We start from the raw sequence: 26,942 nt of genomic DNA, 5'->3' as shown, positions 1-26,942 counted from the left end.
CAGTTTTATCAATCTTATTTACAGAATTTAGCTAACTTTTAAAGTAATTGGTAGGCAAAAACTAACTAGATGAAAACTTAGACTACTGAATATATTCAAACTTGCTCATAAAGCTTTCTATATGCTTTCAGCTCAAGCACTCTAGCTATATGAACTTTCATTGCAATTATTCATCACCCATCCATAAGTATCTTAAAATATTCACGTACCAAGTTGAAGATTTGCAAAATAGTTCAATAAAAATGAGTAAGAGTGCAACTGAGAGAGAGAAGTGCAACTGCACCGGTTTATGAACAGAAGATATTCAAGATTTTAAAAGAACCACTCAAGAGGGTCTGAAACTACATTCTATGTGTCTTCTGAGAATAGCTCTGCAAGGTGAAAATAAAGTGCCAAATCTCAGTTAAGGAATTCAGTGATAAGCAAGCCAGGGGTAGTGCCTGAGCTCCTTTGGTGGGAGCGCTGAGTCCAAGCTGCTGGACTAACAGAGAACCTCAGACCCCAGGGGATATTAATTGGAGAGAGGTCTTCTGGAGGTCCTCATCTCAGCACCAAGACCTGGCTCTAGTCAACTGCCTGCAAACTCCAGTGAGGAAGGCCTCAGTCCAAACAACCAGTAAGAAGAAATACAGCCCCACCCATCAAAAAAATGAGATGACAGGCCTTCCCTGGTGGCGCAATGGTTGAGAGTCCACCTGCAGATGCAGGGACACGGGTTTGTGCCCCGGTCTGGGAAGATCCCACATGCCGCGGAGCAGCTAGGCCTGTGAACCATGGCCACTGAGCCTGCGTGTCCAGAGCCTGTGCTCTGCAATGGGAGAGGCTGCAACAGTGACAGGCCCACGTGCCTCAAAAAAAAAAAAAATGAGATGACAAAACAATATGTTACAGACAAAGGAGCAAGGTAAAAACATACAAGGCCAAATCAATGAAAAGAAAATAAGCAACCTACCTGAAAAAGAATTCACAGTAATGACAGTAAAGGTGATCCAAAATCTCAGAAATAGAATGGAGACACAGATAAAAAAATACAAGAAATGTTTCACAAAGAACTAGAAGAAATAAAGAACAAACAAATAGGGATGAGCAAAACAATAACTGAAATGAAAAATACACTAGAAGGAATCAATAGCAGAATAACTGAGGCAAAAGAACAAATAAGTTAGCTGAAAGATAGAATGGAGGAAATAACTGCTGAGGAATAGATTAAGAACAAAGAATGAAAAGAATTGAAGACAGTCTTAGTGACTTCTGGGACAATATTAAATGCACAAACATTCGAATTACAGGGGTCCCAGAAGAAGAGAAAGAGAAAGGGTATGAGAAAATATTTGAAGAGATTATAGTCAAAAACTTACATAACATGGGAAAGGAAATAGCCACTCAAGTCAAGTAAGTGCAGAGAGTCTCAAACAGTATAAACCCTTGGAGAAACACACCAAGACACATATTAATCAAACTAACAAAAATTAAATTCAAAGAAAAAATATTAAAAGCAGCAAAGAAAAGCAAAAAATAACATACAAGGGAATCCCCATAAGGTTATCAGCAGATTTTTCAGCAGAATCTCAGCAAGCCAAAAGGAGTGGCAGGACACATTTAAAGTGTTGAAAGGGAAAAATCTGTAACCAAGATTACTCTACCCAGCAAGGATCTTATGGACATTCGAAGGAGCAATCAAAAACTTCACAGACGGGCAAAAGCTAAGAGAATCAGCACCACGATACCAGCTTTATGACAAATGCTAAAGGAAATGCTCTAAGCAGGAAACACAAGAGAAGAAAAAGACCCACAAAAACAAACCCAAAGAAATTAACAAAATGGTAAGAGGAACATACATATCAATAGTTACCTTGAATGTAAATGGATTAAATGCTCCAACCAAAAGACCCAGGCTGGCTGAATGGATACAAAAACAAGACTCAGGGCTTCCCTGGTGGCACAGTGGTTGAGTCTGCCTGCCGATGCAGGGGACATGGGTTCGTGCCCTGGTCCAGGAAAATCCCACGTGCCGAGAAGCGGCTGGGCCCATGAGCCATGGCTGCTGAGCCTGTGTGTCCGGAGCCTGTGCTCCACAACGGGATAGGCCACAACAGTGAGAGGCCCACGTACCACAAAAAACAAAAACAAAAACAAAACAAGACTCATATATATGCTGTCTACAAGAGACCCACTTTAGACCTAGGGACACATACAGACTGAAAGTGAGGAGACAGAAAAAGATATTCTATGCAAACGGAAATCAAAAGAGAGTTGGAGTAGCAATTTTCATGTCAGAGAAAATAGACTTTAAAATAAAGAATTTTACAAGAGACAAATAAGGACACTACATAATGATCAAGGGATCAGTCCAAGAAGAATATATAACAATTATAAATATGCACCCAACATACCATCACCTAAATACATAATGCAAATGCTAACAGCCATAGAAGAGGAAATTAACAGTAACACAATAATAGTGGGGGACTTTAACACCCCACTTACACCAAAGGACAGATCATCCAGACAGAAAATAAATAGGGAAACACAGTTTTAAATGACACAATAGACCAGATAGATTTAATTGATATTTATAGACGTTTGACAAAAAAGCAGCAGAAGACATTTTCACCTCAGTGCAAACAGAATATTCTCCAGGATAGATCACATCTTGGGGAACAAATCAACCTTCATAAAACTTAAGAAAATTGAAATCATATCAAGGATCTTTTCTGACCACAACACTATGAGGTTAGAAATAAATTACAGGGAAAACCTGTAAAAATCATAAACACAAGGAGGCTAAACAGTACACTGCTAAATAACCAAGAGATCACTGAAGAAATCAAAGAGGAAACAAAAGAAAATACATAGAAACAAATGACAATGAAAAGGTGATGACCCAAAACCTATCAGATGCAGCAAAAGAAGTTCTAAGAGGGAAGTTTATAGAAATTCAACCTCATCTTAAGAAACAAGAAAAATCTCAAATAAACAATCTAACCTTACAGCTAAAGCCACTAGAGAGAGAAGAACAACCAAAATTCAATGGTAGTAGAAGGAAGGAAATCATAAAGATCAGAGAAGAATAAGTGAAATAGAGACAAAGAAAACAATAGTAAAAATCACTAAGACTGAAAGTTGGTTCTTTGAGAAGATAAAAAATAAAATGATAAACCTTTAGCCAAACTCATCAAGAAAAAAAGGAAGAGGACTCACATCAATAAAATTAGAAATGAAAAGGAGAAATTACAATGGGCACAGCAGAAATACAAAAGATCATAAGAGACTACTGAAAGCAACTATATCCCAATAAAATGCACAACATGGAAGAAATGGACAAATTCTTGGAAAGGTACAACTTTCCAAGCCTGAACAAGGAAGAATGACAAAATATAAACAGGCCAATCACAAGTAATGAAATTGAAACTGTAATTAAAAATCTTCCAACAAACAAGAGTCCAGGATCAGATGGCTTCACAGGCAAATTTTACCAAACATTTAGAGAAGAGCTAACACCTTTCCTTCTCAAACTCTTCCAAACTATTGCAGAGGGAGGCGCACTTCTAAATTCCACAAGGCCACCAACACCCTGATACCAAAACCAGACAAAGATATCACAAAAAAAAGAAAATTACAGATCAATATCACTGATGAACATAGACACAAAAATCCTGAACAAAATACTAGCAAACAGAATCCAACAACACATTAAAATGATTATACACCATGATCAAGTGGGATTTATCTCAGGAATGCAAGGATTATTCAATATATGCAAATCAAACAATATGATACACCATATTAACAAATTAAAGAATGAAAACCATATGATCATGTCAATAGATGCAGAAAAAGCTTTTGACAAAATTCAACACCCATTTATGATAAAAACTCTCCAGAAACTGGGCATAGAGGGAACATACCTCAACATAGTAAAGGCCATATATGACAAACCCACAGCAAACATCATTCTCAATGCTGAAAAACTGAAATCTCTTCCTCTAAGATCAGGAAAAAGACAAGGATGTCCACTCTCGCCACTCGTATTCAACATAGTTTTGGAAGTCCTGTCCATGCAAATCAGAGAAGAAAAAGAAATAAAAGGAATACAAAATGGAAAAGAAGTAAAACTGTCACTGTTTGCAGGTGACATGATACTATACATAGAAAATTCTAAAGATGCCACAACAATGAGAACTAATCAATGAATTTGGTAAAGTTGCAGGATATGAAATTAATGTGCAGAAATCTCTCACATTCCTATACACTAACAACAAAAGATCAGAAGGAGAAATTAAGGAAACAATCCCATTTACTATTGCAACAAAAAGAAAAAAACAGCTAGGAATAAACCTACCTAAGGGGGCAAAAGATCTGTATGCAGAAAAGTATAAAACACTGGTGCAAGAAATCAAAGATGACACAAACAGATGGAGAAATATGCCATGTTCTTTGATTGGAAGAATCAATAATGTGAAAATGACTATACCACCCAAAGCAATCTACAGATTCACTGCAATACCTATCAAATTACGAATGGCATTCTTCACAGAATTAGAACAAAAAATTTTACAACTTGTATGGAAACACAAAAGACCTCGAATAGCCAAAGCAATCTTGAGAAAGAAAAATGCATCTGGAGGAATCAGACTTCATCACTTCAGACTATACTACAAACCTACAGCAATCAAGATAGTATGATACTGGCACAAAAACAGAAACACAGATTAATGGAACAGGATAGAAAGCCCAGAGATAAACCCATACACATGTGGTCACCTTATCTTTGACAAAGGAAGCAAGAATATACAATGGAGAAAAGACAGCCTCTTCAATAAGTGGTGCTGGGAAAACTGGACAGCTACATGTGAAAGAATGAAATTAGAACATTACTTAACACCATACACAAGAAACTCATAATGGATTAAAGAGCTAAATGTAGGACTGGACACTATAAAATTCTTAGAGGAAAACACAGGGAAAACATTCCCTGAGATAAACCACAGCAAGATCTTTTATGACCCATTTCCTATAGTAATGAAAGTAAAAACAAAAATAAACAAATGAGCCCTAATGAAAATTAAAAACTTTTGCACAGCAAAGGACACTATAAACAAGACGAAAAGACAACTCTCAGAATGGGAAAAAAATATTTGCAAACGAAGCAACGGACAAAGGATTAATCTCCAAAATATACAAAGAGCTCATGCAGCTCAATATCAAAAAAACAAACAACACAATCCAAAACTGGGCAGAAGACCTAAACAGACATTTCTCCAAAGAAGACATACAGATGGCCAAGAGGCACATGAAAAGATACTCAACATCACTAATATTCAGAGAAATGCAAATCAAAACTACAATGAGGTATCACCTCACACAGGTCAGAATGGCCATCATCAATACATCTACAAACAATAAATGCTGGAGATGGTGTAGAGAAAAGGGAACCCTCTTGCACTGTTAGTGGGAATGTAAATTGATACAGCCACTGTGGAGAACAGTATGGAAGTTCCTTTTAAAAACTAAAAATAGAACTAGCATATGACCCAGTATGAGCATATACCCTGAGAAAACCATAATTCAAAAGACACATGTACCCCAATGTTCATTGCAGCAATATTTACAATAGCCAGGACATGGAAGCAACCTAAATGTTCAACAACAAATGAATGGATAGAGAAGATGAGGTACATATATACAATGGAATATTACTCAGCCATAAAAAGGAATGAAATTGGGTCATTTGTAGAGATGTGGGTGGACTTAGAGTCTGTCATACAGAGTGAAGTAAGTCAGGAAGAGAAAAACATATATCGTCTATTAATGCATATATGTGGAATCTAGAAAAATGGTACAGAAGAACCTATTTCCATGTCAGGAACAGAATTGCAGACATAGAGAATGGACATGTGGACACAGAGGGGGAAGGGGATGGTGGGATGAATTGGGAGATTAGGACTGACATATATACACTACCATATGTAAAATAGATAGCTAGTGGAAGCCTGCTGCATAGCACAGGAAGCTCAGCTCGGTACTCTGTGATGATCTAGATGAGTGGGATGGTGGGGTGGGAGGGAGGTCCAAGAGGGAGGGGATATATATATATATATATATATATATATATATATATATATATATATATATATATATATAGTTGATTCACTTCTTTGTACAGCAGAAACTAACACAACTTTGTAAAGCAATTATACACTAATAAAAAATTGGGTAAGAGTACAAAAACAGTTATAAGCTGTGTAAGATCAGGAAAGTAATAAATTTGCTCCCAATAGATTTCAGATCATAGCTAAAGATGGCACAAATAGGAAACCAAAGACCCAATGCTAAAGTTCATACACAATTATCTAATTAAAGTCATGTATTGACTGGTTGGAATAAGTTATGGCCTAAAGCTGCTATTTAGGAAAGTGAGTAATGTTGACTTGCCTATATACTGCTGCTGGGCGTGCACACTGGAAGAATCTTTGACCAAGTAACTACACTTTTGGGAATCTATCTTACAGAACTACTTGTATAAGAGTGCAAAGAGAATACAAACAAGGATATTTACTTCAGTGTTGTTTGTCCCAGTGGAAATTTGGAAACAACCTGAAAACCCAAAACAACTGAAAGGGATTTGGTTAAAAATTTTAAGGTAAATGGGACACTATGCATCCTTTGTAATAAAATGATATAGAACAGTGTGCACTTGTGTTGATCATATAGTATACACATTGTTGGAAAAAAACATACTCATATATATCAATGTCATTACATGTGTAAAAATGTTTGGAAGGATACATTCCAAGAAGTTAGCAGTGGAGATCAGTATCAGGGGAAAGAGGAGTGAGAGCCTTTGACATTTTCTCTTATACACCTATATAATTCTGTGTTGCTAAATTTAAAAAAAAAAAGTTAAATATTACTTTCATAAATAAAATAAGAAATATCTATACTTTATTTTAATAAAGGATTTATTAAAGTATTTTGAATTCTAGGTCCATAATTTAGTAAACTGATAAACTAGATAAAAGCAACAGAATGAAAGTTTTAGATACTTGGACCTGTTAATTGGCTTCCACTAAAAAGCACAAGAAATCCATTTTCCATGTCAATCAAACACTGCCCCTCCCACATAAAAGGGAGTATTTTTGCTGGGTGTGAGTCTACATATTTCATTTGCTAGCACTGAAAACTTTGGTTTTAATTAGAATCCATTTTGATTAGAATATGTTTACTTTATATTCACAAAATAATGAAAAATGAAACTTCACTCTGGAAATTAAAATGCATATTCTTGAACTGAGAGGGAGTATTATAACACAGAATTAGGAGTACAATCACTGGGTTTAAAGATATAGAGCAATTCTGTTGAATTAAAACCCCTTAACTAGTTCCCTAACTAAAATTATGCAGGAAAATCAGAGTCAAATCTTTCAAAATAAATATAGAATAGGTCTTTAATCTAGTTCTATTATTAGAGAAGACAAATTTTTGAGAACGAAGAATAAATCTCAAAAGTATTTGCCTTTTCATATTTCTAGCCTATTACTTTTGTTTCCACCCACAAAAACGAAGAAAGTAAATGAAGAGGCCACTAAATCAGGAATTTGTTAAGACATCTCTCCCCACTGAATCATTTGTTTTGCAAGTGACATTCCAGAATGGTTTAGGCAAGGTATGGGACAAAGTTGTTTTTACATATCAAGGGATCAGCTTTGCAAAAAAGTAACCAAAGCCTCTGCACAATATATTTGAAGTGAATAATGAAGTTGTATTAAACAACACTTTAAAAATATATTCAAGCTGGTGGAATATATTCTTGTGAAACTTATTGTACTAATTATAATTCTCCTGCTATGAACAAATTAATAAGGGCCAACTCTTTCTTCAGTGAAATACATGCTTGAACAAAACTCATGGATAAAGATAAATTCCTTGAGATCTCAACTATCTTTTACTTTATTCCAGAACTCCTAATCTATGGCATTAATTTCAGGGTTTGTAGAAATATGTAAGACAGTGTTCTTTCTTATTCTAAAGCAAGTAATGGGTTTGATTGGCTTTAAATAAACTTACCACATAGTTCTTCTGTGTCAAGGTTGCTGAAAAGATGAAAAAAAGTATTATTATTTTGGTAATATTTAAGTTTTTAAATAGGTAAATACAGTTATTCCCCAATCTGTATTGTTATATTAATAGATGATATGTAGTTATGGTATTTTCTCTTATAGATTCTACACTGTTGAAGTAGTCAACCAAATATTAGCACTGATTGTCAGATTTTGTCTTTAAACAGATTAAAAGAAATAATTGTTATTTTTCTGGAAAAATGTATTTTATTTATTTATTTATTTTCCTAGATTTTCATTGAGATATAACTGACATATAGCGCTGTATAAATTTAACGTATACAGAATAATGATTTCACTTATATACATCAGGACATGATTATCATAATATGTTTGGTGAACATCCATCATCTCATACAGATACAAAATTAAAGAAACTAAATTTTTTTCCTTGTGATGAGAACTCAGAATTTACTCTCTTAAAAACTTTCATATATAATATACACAGTGTTAATTATATTTACCATGTAGTACATTATATCCCTAGTACTTATATACCTTGTAACTGAAAGTTTGTACTTTTTGACTGACTTCCTCCAATTCCCCCTTCCCCAACACCCTGCCTCTGTAACCACAAAACTGATCTCTCTTTCTATGAGTTTGTTCGTTTTGGGAGTATAATTGACCTACAACACTGTTAGTTCCTGTTACACAACATAGTGATTCAGTATTTCTATACATTTAGAATAATCACCACTATAAGTCCAGTTAAGTTCCGTCACCATACAAAGATATTATATAAGTAATGATTATATACCCCACGCTATACATTTCATACACATGACTCATTAATTTTGCAACTGTAAGTTTATACCTCCTAATCTCCCCCACCTATTTCTTTCCTCCCCCCACTCCCTCCCCCTGGCAACCATCAGTTTGTTCTCTGCATCTGTTTCTGTTTCTGTTTTATTATGTTTGTTAGTTTGTTTTGTTTCTTACATTCCACATATAAGTGAAACCATACAATATTTGTCTTTCTCTGTCTGCTTCCTTCACTTAGGATAATACTCTCTAGGTCCATTCATGTTGTCTCAAGTGGCAAGACTTTATTCCTTTTTAATGGCTAATATTCATGTATATTTATGTATATATGTCACATCCTTTATCAATTCATCTATCAATAGACAGGTTTCTTCCATATCTTAACTATTGTAAATAATGCTGCAATGAACATAGGGCTGCATATATATTTTCTTTTTTCCAAAAATAATAACCAGCATTTATTGACTGTTTACTATGTTCCAGGTACTGCTATAAACATTTTATGTAAAAAATTATGTAACTTTTTATTATGGGAAATTTTAAACTTAAGAAATAAAGAAAAGATCATTATAGATAAACAACAAGGTCCTCCTGTATAGTACAGGAAACTATATTCAATATCCTGTGATAAACCATAATGGAAAAGAATCTGAAAAAGAATATATATATATATCTATAACTGAGTCACTTTGCTGTACAGCAGAAATTAACACAGCATTGTAAATCAACCATACATCAATAATTATTTTTAAAAAATTAAAGATCATTAAGAAAACTTTATGTATGTATTGCCCACTTTAAATCATTATCATCAACATTTTAACATTTTGCCATATATGTTTTATTAACCACCATCATTCTCCTCCCTCAATTTTTTTTCTGGAGTATTTAAAGAAAATGACAGATGTCCTATAATTCACTCATAAATATCTTAAATACATTCTTAACTTTTAAAATATATTAGCTATTTTAGTCGTAAAAAGCAGATACTACTATTACTCCCATTTTACATATGTGTAAACTGAGGCAAATGTTATTGAGTGATTCAAACCCTGGAGTCTAATGGCCAGCCTCCAAGGTGGCCCCTGACCCCTGCCTCCTGGTATTCATATTTTGTGTAAGTGCCCTCACATGTTACACCAGGGTGGGTCTGAGAGACCATGCATATATCTTTTCTAATTGGTGTTTTTGTTTTCTTCAGGAGTGGAATTAGTTCTATTTTTAATTTTTTGAGGAATCTTCATACTGTATTCTACAGTGGCTACACCAGTTTACATTTCCACAAACAGTGCATGAAGGTTCCGTTTTCTCCACATCCTCACCAATACATGTTATTTATTGTATTTTTGATAATAACCATTCTGACAGGGGTGAGGTAATATCTCATTGTGGTTATGCTTTGCATTACCCTGATGATTTGATGTTGAATATTTTTCAAGTACATGTTGGTGATCTGTATGTCTTCTTTGGAAAAGTGTCTATTCAGATACTCTGCCCATTATTAATTGGGTTGTTTGCTCTTTTGATGTTGAGTTGTATGAATTCTTTGTTATTTTGGGTATTAAGCCCTTATCAGACATATCATTTGCAAATATCTTTTCCTATTCAGTACAATGCTTTTTAATTTTGTTGATAGTTTCCTTCACAGGACAAAAGCTTTTCAGTTTCATTTGTTTATTTTTGCTTTTATTTCCCATGCCTGAGAGAAAGATTGATAAAACTTACTAAGGTTGATGTCAAAGAGCCTACTGCCTGTGTTTTCTTCTAGGAGCTTTGTGGCTTCAGGTCACACATTTAACTATTTAATCCATTTGAATTTATTTTTGTGCACAGAATGAGAGAGTGTCCAGTTTGATTATTTTGCATGTAGCTGTCCAGTTTTCTGACCACCATTTATAGAAGAGGCTGTCTATTGCCCATTGTATATTATTGCCTACTTTATCATAGATTATTTGACCAAATAAGTGTAGTTTCACTTCTGGGCTCTCTATTCTGTTCCATTGATCTATTTGTCTGTTTTTGTGCCAGTACCATATTGTTTTGATTACTGTAGCTTTGCAGTATAGTTTCAAATCAGGGCGTGTGATACCTCCAGCTTTGTTCTTTCTCAAGATTATTTTGGCTGTGCAGTGTCTTTTGCGTTTCCTTGCCATTTTAGAATTATTTGTTCTAGGTCAGTGAAAAATGCCATTGGTATTTTGATAGAGGTTGCATTGAATTTGTAGATTGCCCTGATTTGTATGATAATTTTAACAATATTAATTCTTCCAACCCAGAAACATGGTATATCTTTCCAGCTGTTTGTGTCATCAGCAATTTATTTCATCAGTGTCTTATAGTTTTCCAAGTACAGGTCTTTTACCTCTTAGTTCAATTTATTTCAAGGTTTTTTATTCTTTTTGATATGATTTTGAGTGGGATTATTTTCTTAAGTTCTCTTTCTGATAGTTCATTGTTAGTGTATATAAATGCAACAGGTTTCTATGTATTAATTTTGTATCCTGCAACTTTACCAAATTCATCGATTAGTTCTAGTAGTTTTGGGGTAGTGTATTTAGGATTTTCTATGTACAGTATCATGTCATTTGCAAACAGTGACTTTTTACTTCTTCCATTTCAATTTTGATCTTTTTTAATTTCTTTCTCTTGTGTGATTGCTGTGGCTAGGTTTTCCAATATTATGTTGAATAAAAGTGGCAAGATTGGACATCCTTGTCTTGTTCTTGATCTTGTTCTTAGAGATTTTCACCATTGAGTATGATGTTACTTGTGGGCTTGTCATATATGGCCCTTTATTATGTTGTGGTATGTGTGTTCCATAACCACTCTGTTGAGAGTTTTATCATAAATGAATATGGAATTTTGTCAAAAGGTTTTTATGTACCTATTTAGATGATCATATGATTTTTATTCTTCAACCTGTTAATATGTTTTATCACATGGATTGATAATATCCATCCCTGGGATAAATCTCACTTGATAATGGTGCATGAACTTTTAGATGTATTGTTGAATTTGGTTTGCTAAACTTTTGTTGAGGATTTTTACATTTATGGTCTTCAGTGATATTGGCCTGTAATTTTATTTTTTTGTGATATCTTTTTGGGTTTTGGCATCAGGGTGATGCTGGTCCTATAGAATAAGTTTGGAAATGTTTCTCCCTCTGCAATTGTTTGGAATTGTTTGCAATAGATAGGTGTTAACTCTTCTCTAAATGTTTGGTATAATTCATCTGTGAGGCCTGAACTTTTGTTTGTCAGGAGTATTTTTTATTACTGATTCAATTTCATTAAGAGTAGTTGGTCTGCTCATATTGTCTATTTCTTCCTCGTTCACTCTTGAGAGATTGTATGTTTCTAGACATAAGCTTTCTTCAAAATTGTCCACTTTATTGGCAATTGTTCATAGTAATTAATATCTTATGATCCTTTGTATATCTGTGATGTTGGCTGTAACTTCTCTTCTTTCATTTCTGTTTTATTGATTTAGACCCTCTCTCTCTTTTTCTTGATGAGACTGTTAAAGGTTTATCAATTTTGTTTTCCTTTTCAAAGAACAGCTCTTAGTTTCATTTATCTTTTTTTTTAGTCTATTTAATTTCTTTCTGATCTGATATTTATGATATTTATGATTTGTTTCCTTCTACTAACTTTGGGTTTCTTTTATTCTTCTTTTTCTAGTTCCTTTAGGTGTCAGATTATGTTGCTTATTTAAGATTTTTCTTGTTCCCTGAGGCAGGCTTGTATCACTGTAAACTTCCCTCTTAGAACTCCTTTTGTTGCATCTCATAGATTTTGGATTATTACATTTTCATAGTCATTTGTCTCCAGGTATTTTTAAATTTCTTCTTTGATTTCTTCAGTGAACCTTTGGTTCTTTAGTGGCATTTTGTTTAGCTTCCACGTGTTTGTGTTTTTTGCAGTTTTTCTCTTTTAGTTGATTTCTAGTCTCAGAGTGCTGTGGTCAGAAAATATGCTTGACATGATCTCAATTTTCTTAAATGTACTGAGACTTGTTTTGTGACTGAGCATGTGATCTATCCTGGAGAATGTTCCATGTGCACTTGAAAAGAAAGTGTGTTTTGCTGTTTGGGGATGAAATGGACATTTGTCCTAAAGTGTCATTTAAGGCCAATGTTTCCTTATTGATTTTCTGTCTGAATGATCTGTCCATTGATCTAAGTAGGGTGTCAAAGGCTCTTACTAACATTTTGTTAGTGTCAGTTTCTCTTCTTATGCCTGTTGATATTTCCTATGTAATTAGGTGCTTCCATGTTGGGTGCATATATATTTATAATTGCTGTATCCTCTTCTTTGATTGTTCCCTTGATCAATATGTAATGTCCTTCCTTGTCTCTTGTTACAATCATTATTTTAAAGTCTACTTTTTCTTACATAAATATTGCTACCCTGGCTTTCTTTTCATTTCCTTTTGCATGGAATACATTTTCCCATCCCCTCACTTTCAGTCTTTGTGTGTCTTTAAATCTGATGTGAGTCTCTCATAGGCAGCATAGATATAGGTCTTGTTTTTGAATCCATTCAGCCTCTCTATGTCCTTTGATTGGAACATTTCATCCATTTACATTTATAATTATTGATAGGTATGTACCTATTGCTGTTTTGTTAATTGTTTTTGGTCTGTTTTTGCAGTTCTTTATTACTTTTTCTTTTGCATTCTTCCAAGGTGATTTAATGACAATTGTTAGGGTTATGTTTGTATTCCTTTCTATTTTTTGTGTATCTATTATAGATTTTTGGTTTGTGATTATTGTAAGGTTTCTATGTAGCCATCTATGTATGTATGTATGTATCTATGATTCATTTAAGAAGCTGATCTCTTAATTTCAAATATATTTTAACTACCATACATTTTTACTGCCCCCCCACATCACACTTACTGTTTTTGACATCATATTTTACATATTTTTGTCTTCTGTATCCCTTAGATAAGGGATTTATTGTGGACAGGTATGATTTTACTACTTATGTCTTTTAACCTTCCTCCTAGCTTTATATCTGGTTGATTTACTACCTTTACTGTAATTTGCTTTTAACAATGGGATTTTTCCTTTTATACTTTTAATATTTCTAGTTTTGGCCATTGTGTTTCACTTAGAGAAGTTCCTTTAACATTTCTTGTAAAACTGTTTTGGTGGTGCTGAACTCTTTTTGCATTTGCTTGTCTGTAAAAATTTTCATCTCTCCTTCAAATCTGGAGTAAGCCTGGCCAGATAGAGTTTCTTGTAGGTTTTTCCCTTTCATCACTTAAAATATATCATGCCACTCCCTTCCAGCCTGCAGTGTTCCTCCTCAAAAGTGAACTGATTGATAGACTTATGGGAGTTCCCTTGTATGTAACTTGTTGCTTTTTCCTTGCTGTTTTTAATAGTGTCTCTTTAATTTTTGTATTTTAGTTATGTGTCTTGGTGTGTGTCCTAATGCAACCAGCCTCCTGGTAGGTGGGGCTGTTTCTCCAACTGGATATTTTTGTTTCTTGAGATCTGCTAGTACTGGTTTCACAGACTTGTCAGTGGGTCAGGTCCCATTGCTAAAAAGCTAGACAGAGGATTCCAAGAGGGCACTTGCCAGCACTTTGTGGTAGAATGGGTTCCAAAAAATGTCTGCAGCCAATGTCTAGGTCCCTAGCATGAGCTCCAATTGCCTCCTGGTCTCTAGTAGTTCCACAATAAAAAACTATTAAAGTACTAAAGTGTTTGTCACCTCAAACATTACCTTATTTAGCTGTTTACATAAAGCATTTAAAGATTCAGTGCAAAGGAAACACTCCCATTTACCATTGCAACAAAAAGGATAAAATACCTAAAATGAACCTATCTAAGGAGACAAAATACCTGTATGCAGAAAACTATAAGAAACTGATGAAAGAAATTAAAGATGATACAAACAGATGGAGAGATATATCATGTTCTTGGATTGGAAGAATCAACATTGTGAAAATGGCTATATTACCCAAAGCAATCTACAGATTCAATGCAATCCCTATCAAACTACCAATGGAAATTTTCACAGAACTAGAACAAAAAATTTCACAATTTGTATGAATATAAAAAAAGACCCCAAACAGCCAAAGCAATCTTGAGAAAGAAAAATGGAGCTGGAGGAATTAGGCTCCCTGACTTCCGACTATACTACAAAGCTACAGTAATCAAGATAGTATGGTACTGGCACAAAAACAGAAATATAGATCAATGGAACAGGATAGAAAGCTCAGAGATAAACCTACGCACATATGGTCAACTTATCTTTGACAAAGTAGGCAAGAATATACAATGGAGAAAAGACAGCCTCTTCAATAAGTGGTGCTGGGAAAACTGGACAAGAATGAAAGAATGAAATTAGAACACTCCTTAACACCATATACAGAAATAACTCAAAATGGATTAAAGAGCTAAATGTAAGGCCAGACATTATAAAACTCTTAGAGGAAAACATAAGCAGAACACTCTATGACATAAATCACAGCAAGATCCAAAATAAACCAATTGGACCTAATGAAACTTACAAGCTTTTGCACAGCAAAGGAAACCATAAACGAGACCAAAAGACAACCCTCAGAATGGGAGAATATAGTTGCAAATGAAGCAAATGACAAAGGATTAATTTCCAAAATTTACAAGCAGCTCATGCAGCTTAATATCAAAAAAGCAAACAACCCAATCCAAAAATGGGTAGAAGATCTAAATAGACATTTCTCCAAAGAAGACATACAGATTGCCAACAAACACATGAAAGGATGCTCAACATCACTAATCATTAGAGGAATGCAAATCAAAACAGCAATGAGGTATTACCTCACACCAGTCAGAATGGCCACCAACAAAAAATCTACCAAAAATAAATGCTGGAGAGGGTGTGGAGAAAAGGGAACCCTCTTTCACTGTTGGTGGGAATGTAAATTGATAGAGCTACTATGGAGAACAGTATGGCAGTTCCTTAAAAAACTAAAAATAGAACTGCCATATGACCCAGCAACCCCACTACTGGGCATATACCCAGAGAAAACCATAATTGTAAAAGAGTCATGTACCACAATGTTCATTGCAGCACTATTTACAATAGCCAGGACATGGAAGCAACCGAAGTGTCCATCAACAGATGAATGGATAAAGAAGATATGGCACATTTATACAATGGAATATTACTCAGCCATAATAAGAAACGAAACTGAGTTATTTGTAGTGATGTGGATGGACCTAGAGTCTGTCATACAGAGTGAAGTAAGTTAGAAAGAGAAAAACAAATACTGCATGCTAATACATATATATGGAATCTAAAGAAAAAATGTTCTCCAGAACCTAGGGGCAGAACAGGAATAAAGACACAGACATAGAGAATGGTCTTGAGGACACTGGGAGGGGAAAGGGTAAGCTGGGAAGCAGTGAGAGAGCAGCATTGACATATATGTATATATATATATATATATATATATATATATTACCATATGTAAAATAGATAGCTAGTAGGAAGCAGCTGCATAGCACAGGGAGATCAGCGTTGTGCTTTTTGACCACCTAGAGAGGTGGGATTGAGAGGGTGGGAGGAAGATACAAGAGGGAGGGTATATGGGGATATATGTATAGGTGATTCACTTTTTTGTACAGCGGAAACTAATACAGCAATGTAAAACAATTATACTGCAATAAAGATGTTAAAAAGGGCAAAAAAAGATGCAGTGCAATCCCTATCAAAATTCCAATAGCATTTTTCACAGAAATAGAGCAAACAACTTTAAAATTTGTATGGACCCACAAAAGACTCCGAATAGCCAAAATAATCTTGAGAAAGAATGAAGTTAGAGGTATCACACTTCCTGATTTCAAACTATATTACAAAGCTATAGTTATCAAAGCAGTATGGGATTGTTATAAAAACAGACATGTAGCTCAATGAAACAGAATAGAGAACCCAGAAATAAACCCATGCACATATGGTCAATTAAGTTGTGATAAAGGAGTTTAAGAATATACAAAGGGAAACAACAGTCTCTTCAATAAATGATGTTGGGAAGCTGGACAATGGCATGCTGAAGAACAAAACCAGACCACTATCTTAGACCATACACAAAAATCAACTCAAAATGTATTAAAGACTGGAATATAAGCCTGAAACCATAAAACTCCAGCAAGAAACCATATGGGGTAAACTCCTAAACACTGGTCTTGGTAATGATTTTTTTTAATTTGACAAATTAAAAAATGCAAATGCAAAGACAACAAAAGAAAAAAAGAGGAAAAAAATGGAGCTACATTAAACTAAAAAGCTTCTGCACAGCAAAGGAAACTATGAACAAATGAAAAGTCAATCTACACAATGGGAGAAGATATTTGTAAATCATGTATCATGATATATTATATATAATCGTATATACATAAGGGGTTAATATCCAAAATATATGAAGAATTTATACAAGTCAACAGCAAAGAAAAAAAATCTGTTTAAAATGTCATCAAAGGACTTATACATTTTTCTGCAGAAGACACACATATGGCCAGCAGACACATGAAAGGTACTAAACCTCACTAATTAGGGAAATCAAGTCAAAATCACAATGAGATATCACCTCATACCATCAGCATGGCTGTCATCAAAAAAATAAGAAATAAGTGTTGATGAAGATATGGAGAGAAGGGAATCCTTGTGCACTGTTGGTAGGAATGTAAACTGGTACAACAGCTATGGAAAACAGAATGGAGGTTCCTCAAAAAATTAAAAATAGAACTGTTATATAATCTAGCAATTCTATTTCTGGGTATATATCCAAAGGAAATGAAATCACTATCTTGAAAAGATATCTGCACCTCCATGTTCAATTTAGCATTATTAATAATAGCCAAGATATTGAAACACCTTAAGTGCCTGTAGAAGGATGAATAAAGTGTGATGTGTGTGTGTATGTATATATACATATATATATGAATATTATTCAACTATAAAAAGAAGAAATCCTGCCATTTGCAAAAACATGGATGAACTTTGATGGCATTAAGCTAAGTGAAATAGGTCAGATAAAGACAAATATGTGCTTATATGTGGGATCTAAAAAAAACCAAACTCTTAGATACAGAGAGCAGATTGGTGGTTGCCAGAGTGAGTGGTGTGGGGTGGGGGAAATGGGTGAAGGGGGTCAAAAGGTAAAAACTTCCAGTTAAGATTTAAGTTAAGGGGATGTAACATATAGCACAGTGACTGTAGTTAACAATACTGTATTGTATATTTGAAATTATACCCAAGAAAAAAAGAATGTAATGATGCGAGGCGATAGATGTCAATTAAACTTATGGTAATTATTTTGCAATATTTACACATATCAAACCAATATGTTATACATCTTGGACTAATACAATGTTGTGTGTCAATTATTTCTCTACAAAACTGGGGGAAAATGAACTATTGTGATTAAAACAAACAAACAAACAAATCCTCAGTGGAAGATCTACTGGGAAGTAGCCTAAGTAGAATGGCCAGGGGAGATTGTTATCTCAGAAGTCAAGAAGAGAGTTCCAGGAGTTCACTATACTGAAGAAGAGCACAATAAGGTATGAAGAAGAACCACTGCAATTTACACTTACTGTTTTGGGCAACTTTTGAAACAATAGTTTCAGTCCTTTCCTGAAATTAGAGCCAGGGTAATGCAGGCATAGCATAACAATCACTCTCTGGAGAAATGTGGCATGAAAGGAAGAAATAATGTAGGGCTGTGGAGACTTAGGGAGATGGACTCAAATGAAGGGAGAAAGTTATATTTACAGACTGGAAACAAGACACTGAGTGGAAAGAGGAGGTAACAGATGGAGAGGCGCCAAGCACAGACAGGAAGGAGGGGTTTGAAGCACAGCTGTAACCTCAAAGCCGAGAAGGCATATTCCTTTCTCCTAGCCTAAAAAAACTTTTTTTAATGGCAGAAATCTAATCAGTTCACAACCATGTCTATTTTCTAGTTTAGAGTTTTCTAAATCTGGCTAAGCATTTGGACCACATGAAGAATTTTTAAAATGCAGATTTCCAGGCCAACCCCTTAAAGTTCAAGGTGTGACTTAGGAATCTCTTTAAAGAAGTTGCCAAGGTGATTTTGGTAGTCAGTACTTCCCTCTCAATACTCTACCTTTAACACTTTCTCTCAAATCAAATAAACTATTTCTTAGAAAACTTGCACACCCTTTTTTGTAAATATACAAAAAGCATTGGGAAATTGTCCAAATTCAAGAAAGTTTGATATGACTAGCAATGTTTCAATCTTTTCAAAAAATGAAAAGAAAAATTCAGAGAAATAAAATGGTTACTTTGGAGAGTAGGAAAAATGATGGGTTTGGAGCATGTTTATACCTTTCTTTTTATGCAATGAAATGCATTGTTAAGAATAATTCTGAACCTAGCATGCCTCATAAAATCCTTGATCTTTCTACTAATATTTCTAAAATTCAATCTTGAGGGCTTATTTCAAATATCACTTTGCTTTGAGAATTCAGTCTCTGTCATCAGACAGGCAGTATAAGAAAGGCAAGAAGAAACATTCCAGAAAATTGTTCAATACAGTGGAGAAAGCTTTATTAGTGAAAAATGAATTCTTCCCTTTTTTCTTTTTTTTCCTTAAAATCAATATTGTGTTTTCATCAAAATCCATTCAAGTGCTTGATATGGACATGAGGGGAAAAGCAATTGTTTTGGAGTTTATATATATTTATGTTATTGGAAAGAGCAGAAATTACAAAAATTAAGCAAAATGTTAATTATAAGTGAAAAAAGAGGGAGGTTATTATGTGGAACCAAGACACATGGGATCTATTCCAACATTCTGAGGTACTATTAGCAATTATATGATGTTCTGAATTTTGTATGTGAGTTAGGGGAGGGAAAATAAATACTTTGTAGAAACATTTTGGACTTTGCATACATTTTATATCACCTATATCCAATATAATCTCTTCCATTCCACTGATTAATTTAACCATTCAAAAATATGGCTGGGTAGTGATCCTATATTTAAAAAAAATCAGACTCAAAGAAAATCCATACAAATTTAAACATAATCACATATAAAAGTCTGCATACATGTGCTGAGCAATATATTCCCTCAATGGCCTGCTTATCCCCCTTCAGGACCAGTACATGAACCTGTTTCACTGGTTTGCCTCATAAAATATCTCATTCTACTAAGATTTCTAAAACTCAATTTTGCAAGCTTATTTCAAATATCCCTGTTGCCATTGAGAACTTTGTCTTTGTCATCATGCAGGCAGTGTCCTTGTTTGTTTAGGCAGGTAATAATTATACATACAAGACATAACATTCAAAAGGTAAAATGGCATCTCCAGTGAAAAGTCTGTCTTCCTCCTACCTCAACTCCTAGCCACACAGCTCACTTCTGGTAGGGCATATATTATTTCCAGTTTCACGTGTATCTTTCCAAGAATATTCTTATATTAACTAACAAACTCATGCATATATATTTTTCTTTTTTAATCAAAAAGTAGCATACTGTACAGGTTATTCTATATGTTGCTGATTTAATGACAATGTATCTTGGACACCTTTCTTATCCATACATATAGTGTTGTCTCATTATATATAGTGTTGTCTCACTATTTTACTATAGGGGTTTTCTACCAAATGAACGTACCGTAATTTATTTATAAAAGCCCTACTCAATGAGTATAACTGTTAAGACAGGCTACCTCCAAACTAACTGAAAGGTAATTTTACATATAAAGAAGTCCCACATCAGTGCGCTCATCTCTAACTACTCCTCCTAAGTCCAGGCAATTTCCTCTCCAATTCATTGCTATCAGATGACATCCCATTCTCAATATATAGTCTCATGTTTGAAACCTGGGTTTAAATCTGTACTGTGAGGCTGTATCTTGTAGCAGCAGAGAATCGGGAGACGTGAGTTTTTGCTTGGATCCACCGTTGACTAGATGTGCTACTGAACTTAAATAAGTTGCTTAGATTTCTAAGCTAGAGTTCCCTCATGTATAAATTAGGGATAGAAATAATTATACCTTTCTCAATGGATTATTTGTGAAGATTGAATAACCTAATATATATAATGCCTTTAGCCCCTTGCCTGGCACATAACTAGTATCCCCCAAAGTGGTAGCTCTCATTCCAAGGGACACTTAGATAATTATGCTTTAGCATACCAAAGGGGTGAAGGATTCTTAGTCATTTACCATGTGCCAGCATTTCCTTTACCCTTAACCATATAGAACTGATTACCTATTATTAGGAGAGAATGACACCATTTTGAAGGATTAGGTCTTTCTATTTCCAGGTAATATTATGATATTATGACAAGGGAAAGAGGATAAATGCATGAGATACTCTTTAGACTTTATATCTTTCCCTATGTCAGGGAAATTTTCCATGCTTGTTTATTTGCCAGAAGCTCAAATGAAGAAGAGAAAGGTGAAACTGTATGTCATCATTGCCAGTCACATTGGGTTACCTTGAGGGAGAGAAGTTCCTGTTTTCAGAGCTTGACTGTGGGTGAACCTTTCCTTGACTGTGCTTCCTAAGATCAGAGAAGACATTGTGGGGAGTGTATTCAATTCTCCTTGGGCATAAAAACAGCTCCAACAGAGACCTCACCATCGTAGAAATCTGAAGAGCCAGTCAGGGTGATACCTGATTGTTAATGCTATCTTGAACAGAAAATAAAGGGATTTGTAGAAACCCCTTTGGACTGACTGATGGCATCTTCTTAGAATTCTGAAATTTTTACTCATAAATGGAAGCTATTCATTAGTTCGAGATCTATAAGGAAGAAAAAAAATCATCCTTGATGTCTAATTTAAAAATTCTCCCAAAGAGCCCAAAGCCTAACTTCTCTCATAATACTCTTCTACCAGCAGACATATTCCTACTTCCATAAGTTTTTCCTTCTCTTCCCTGGACCTGGAAAGACAACTTCCTTCCTCTCATATCATTATGTTAGGCCCTGCAATGCCCTGCGTGTGTTCCATCTTCTTTACAATGCTGTTTTTGACCACTCCAGCCAATCTTTGACTTTCACTCTTCTGAACCGTCAACTGTCGTTCTTAGCCTTTTGTGCATACTGACCCTATTGAGAATCTTTAAAACCAGGAACCATCTCCAACTACTTAGCCACCTAGAAATGGCATATAAATATACACAAAACTAGTTTGGTAGTTTGAGAACCTTCAAGGCCTATCATTGAAATCCTAGGTTCTTAGCATTTTTCTCCAAATCAACCCACTTGGTACTGCCTTATATTGTTATTTAGTAAATGTAAATGTACTGCAATGCAGTAATGTAATATTGTTATTTAGTAAATGTAAATGTAATGCATGTATTATCTCCCTCCTAGGTTAGTAAATTCTTGAGCACATAGGTAGTAAAATTCTTAACTTATTGGTATCATTCTCAGTGTTCTATAAATATCTCAAATACAGGTGCCTCCCAGAAGGGAGGGGCATATCAGGAACAGCAATGGGCCATTGTGCAGTGATTCTCACCCTTGGCTGCACATTAGTATCACCTAGAAAGCTTTAAAAATACTGATGCCACCGCTTCTTATTTATTTGGTCTTGGGTACAGCCTTGGCCTAGTAATTTTTTTTAAAGCTCCCAGGGTAATTCTAATAGGCAGACAAGGTTGAGATCCACCAGTAGGTGACTAATAGTAAACTCTCCTGAATCAGACTGATTAGGTTTGAATCGAACTCTTACACATTGTAGCTGCATGATCTTAGCCAAGTTACTGCTCTGAGGCTCAGTTTACTCAATTGTAAAGTGATGATAATGATAAATTTAGCCCTACAGGTTGTTCTGAGAATTAAAGGAGATAAATCTTGAAACATTTGACAGGGTCAGGCAAAGAGTAAGCACTCAATAGATATCAGCTGCTACTATTACTTTAAATAATAAACATACACACACAGATACTTTGGTATACACCTCACAACAAAGACCTAAGTGCCTTACCCTCTTAGAAACAACACAGGTGATTCCCATTTAATTATAAGTGCCATCCTTCTAGCCATTATTCCCAGGGAGCTGTTTCCATGTTTTTGTGCTACAGCTCAGCTATCATAAGATCCTGTTTCTAGGTGAGGCAGTAGAAACAGCAGAGAAAGCTCCAATGGAGATAATAAGTGAAAGAAGCTGGGACAGGTACAATATAGACTGTAATGGTCTATCTGAGTTAGCATCCTTGACTTGATGATACCACCAAATGAACTTCAGCAGGTGTATTCACAGAGCATATGCCTTCATAGCACTCTCTGAGATTCCTTCTTTAAGTATTTTGCTGTGGGAGTTTGGCTTCAGGGGAGATTAATTCCTTGGGAACATTTTTGTGCAAATAATAATCCATGTATAACTATGTTTTTCTCAGCTTCAAATGGTAATATATTTTAGGATAATTGCAAATTTGAACAGGCAAAGAAATAATATATTAAATACACACATCATTAGAAAAAACTGTGATCTTTGTTTCAGTTGGGTTGAATGATACTAGTTTCCTAATAGCTTTCTTTATAGATGCAATTTAAAAAATAAAATCAGGGACTTCCCTGGTGGTGCAGTAGATAAGAATCTGCCTGCCAATGCAGGGAACACAGGTTCAATCCCTGGTCCAGGAAATCCCACATGCTGCGGAGCAACTAAGCCTGTGCACCACAACTACTGAGCCTGTGTGCCTAGAGCCTGTGCTCTGCAGCAAGAGAAGCCACTGCAAGAAGCATGCGCACTGCAAAGAAGAGTAGCCCCTGCTCGCCACAACTAGAGAAAGCCTGTGTGCAGTGATGAAGACCCAACACAGCCAAAAATAAATAAAATTAAAACTTAAAAAAAATAAATAAATAATAAAACCAAGTATGGTTTTTAATCTTGTATCCCCTCCCCAAAAATCTTTAAAAAATACTCTAAGAAGTATCAGTGACTTGCTATGAATGAAAGAGCATGGCTTAGGAAAATTAGTCAATCATTCACAGCCTTAGTTTTTTCTGTTTAAAATGGTTAAGTGAGAGATGAGTGGGAAAGCATGTTATTATGAGAAAATTTAAATTTTGAAACTACGAAGTTCTGGTTTGATTCCCTGATCCATCCTTTACAAGCTATGTGACCCTTGAACTTTTGAAGGTCACATTGAACTTTTCAGGGCCTTGATAAGTGGTGGTAATTTAAAAGGAGGTAAAAGTATAAAACATTTAAAATAGTGCTCTGCAAAAAGTAGGAATTTGACAAATGTTAGCTTGTATTCTTCCTGACAAACATTCATTTAAGGTGAAATCAGATATTTCTCCACAATGCAAGTAAGGTATCCAGGAGAGGCTTTAATGGATACATTTCTCTCAGAACACTCCTTCCCCAGCAATAAAACTATAAACAACAACAACAAAAGTATATTCATTCATTTTAACTAAATGTAATGAAGGAGACACTGGATCCTGTGTACTGGGGAAGGAAAGAAATAAACACAATTAAAAACTGAATAATAATTTAATGATTTCAATGGAAAAAGGGACTTGAACTCCACTAATAAGATATAGACACAGTAACAAAACCCAAGATCTCCTGTCTCCTAATCCAGTGCTCTTTCCTTTGAGCTGTCCAATAAAGCATACATTGCGATTTTTATGGTGTTTCTGTATCATGTATTACATATTTATCAGCTCTTTGATTTATGACAAATGATCTTTACATGATTCATTTTTCCCTTCTCTCCAGGATTCACTATCTGCTCCAGACTGCCAGTTCCCCCAGCATCTTTGACATTATGCCAGATTTCTTCAAGCTTAAATCTTCTTCCTATTCTCCATTAATTTATAACATGCTTTGGGGAAATGTGCTGCTTTGTGCACAAAGACATATTTAAGTTATTGAAATGAATATCAAGGGGCATTGCTTATCCTATCCCTTTCTTACCTTACTTACCTTTCTTTTAAACCGTCTAGTTTCTCCCTTCCACATCTCCATTTCTATCTTCCTCTCTCTGTTCCTTTTTGACATCCATAAGAGAAAATTTAAATGATTTGAAGTGAATTAGCAACTACTTTGTTTGACAGGTCACAATGCATTCCCTTTTTCCTTGTATAATTTTGGCATATTAAATCAATTCTAGACTATAGTTTATTCTAGTCCCTTCTCTTTCTGCTCTGGAGAGTTCAAACACAAAAGAAAATAATTTTATTACAAAGATGGAAATTATTACCACTTGCAATGATCAACTATGGCTGTTTTGTTAAAAGCTTTATTAAAAATGAATAATACAGGGAAATTTTAACTTGTTTTTTGAGTATTCTACCATAAAATAACAAATCTGAGTAATAATCTAAATTATTCTAAGGATAAGTGGCCAAAGGTGGAGGTTTAAGAAGACCTTGAGCTCATCTCCTCCATGTGCACACCAAAATTACAACTATTTGCAGAGCTACTATTGATGAGAAAGACTAAGACTAGAAAATATTTTCTATAACTAAAGATGTAAAGAAGGGACTACAAGAAGATCGGTATGAGGGGTGGAGACACAATATAGTCAAGACCCAATCCCTGAGTAAGTGAACCACAAATGGGAGGATAATTACAATTGCAGAAGTTCTCCTCAAGGAACAAGGAGTCAGCATCACAAAGAGCTCCCCATACTGGGGACTTTGCACCAGAAAGATGAACCTCCAAGAACACTTGTCTTTGAAAGCCAATGGGGCTTATTTTCAGGAGAGTCAGAAGGCTGTTTGAAATAGGAACTTAAAAGGGGCACACAAAAATCTCACATGCCCTGGGACCCAGGACAGAAGCAGTAATTTGAAAGAAGACTGGGACAAACCCGATGCTGCTCTTGGACAGCCTCTGGAGAGACAAGAGGAAACCGGAGCTCATCCTGGGTATGTAGACACTGGCCAAAGTCATTCTGGGGAGCTCATTCTACAATGAGGACACTGGGGCTGGCAAGTGCCCTTTTGGAATCTTCCATCTAGCCTATTAGCACTGGGATCTGGCCCCACTGACCAGCCTGTGGGCACCAGTACTGGGATGCCTCAGGCCAAGCAGATAGCTAGATGGGGACACAGCCCCATCCAGAGCAGGTTAGCTGCCTTAAGATCCCCTGAGCCCTCAGCCACCCTGGAGCCCAGTCCAGTCCACCAGAGGGCCCAGAACATGGCCCCTCATACTAGTTCACTGGCACTATCCCCAGGGCACCTGGAATGACACTGAGACCCCTCCTCACCCACCAGTGGGCTGGCACTATCTCCAGGATCAGCCTCACAAACCAGTGTGCAGGCACCAGCACCAGGACCATCTGGACCACAGCCAGGACAATCAGCAGGCCAATACGAACTTTGGGATACCTTAGGCACCTCAGCCAGCTACCCATGATTCAGCCGCACACACCAGTGAGCCAACACCAGCTTTGGGAAACCCAGGACCCTGCAGCCAGCCTTGTATGAAACTGGTCCTGCCCACCAAAGGATCAACTCCAGCTCCTAGACCCCCAGGGCCCTGTGGCCAACACCCCAGGACCTGGTCCGCCAATCAGTGAGCTGGCAGTAGCCCCTGGACCCAAGGACCCCAACCCTGCCTACCAGCAGGCCAATACCTGCTCTAGGACAACTTGGACCACTCAGCCAGTCAACTAGAGATCCACCCTCACTCAACAGCAGGCAATAAACAGCTATGAGACATCATGGACCCCGCAGCTAGCAGGAACCACCTCACCAGCCAGCAGGTCAACAGTACACATGGGACCCTCAACCCCACAAACACCCACCCCAGAACTCAGTTCCACCCACCAGTGATTCAGAAGTAGCCCTACTTGAGAAAACATTTGCAAATGATATGACTAATAAACGATTAACGTCCAACATATATAAACAGCTCACACAACTCAACATCAAAAAAATAAACAACCCAATTAAAAAATGGGAGAAGAACTGAATAGACATTTTTCCAAAGACGAAATGTAGACATCCAACAGGCACATGAAAAGACACTCAGCGTTGCTAATTATCAGGTAAATGCAAATCAAAATAATCATGAGATATTACCTGACTCCTGTCAGAATGGCTTTCATCAAAAAG

The 26,942-nt window shown here is 35.7% G+C and overlaps 1 protein-coding gene across 1 annotated transcript in view; it reads right to left on the bottom strand.

Moving 5' to 3' along the window:
• NECAB1 (N-terminal EF-hand calcium binding protein 1) overlaps positions 1 to 26,942 on the bottom strand; it is a 183,620-nt gene that overhangs the window by 123,775 nt on the left and 32,903 nt on the right. The window contains exon 3 of the mRNA XM_060127738.1: positions 8,068 to 8,093. Within this exon, the coding sequence (XP_059983721.1) occupies positions 8,068 to 8,093 (26 nt within the window). The remainder of the gene's footprint in view (positions 1 to 8,067; positions 8,094 to 26,942) is intronic.

Source organism: Lagenorhynchus albirostris, chromosome 17, assembly GCF_949774975.1.
Source record: "Lagenorhynchus albirostris chromosome 17, mLagAlb1.1, whole genome shotgun sequence".
Classification (NCBI taxonomy): Eukaryota; Metazoa; Chordata; class Mammalia; order Artiodactyla; family Delphinidae; genus Lagenorhynchus; species Lagenorhynchus albirostris.
The sequence above is the reverse complement of the archived record's forward strand: the minus strand, read 5'-3'. Positions and strand labels throughout refer to the sequence as shown.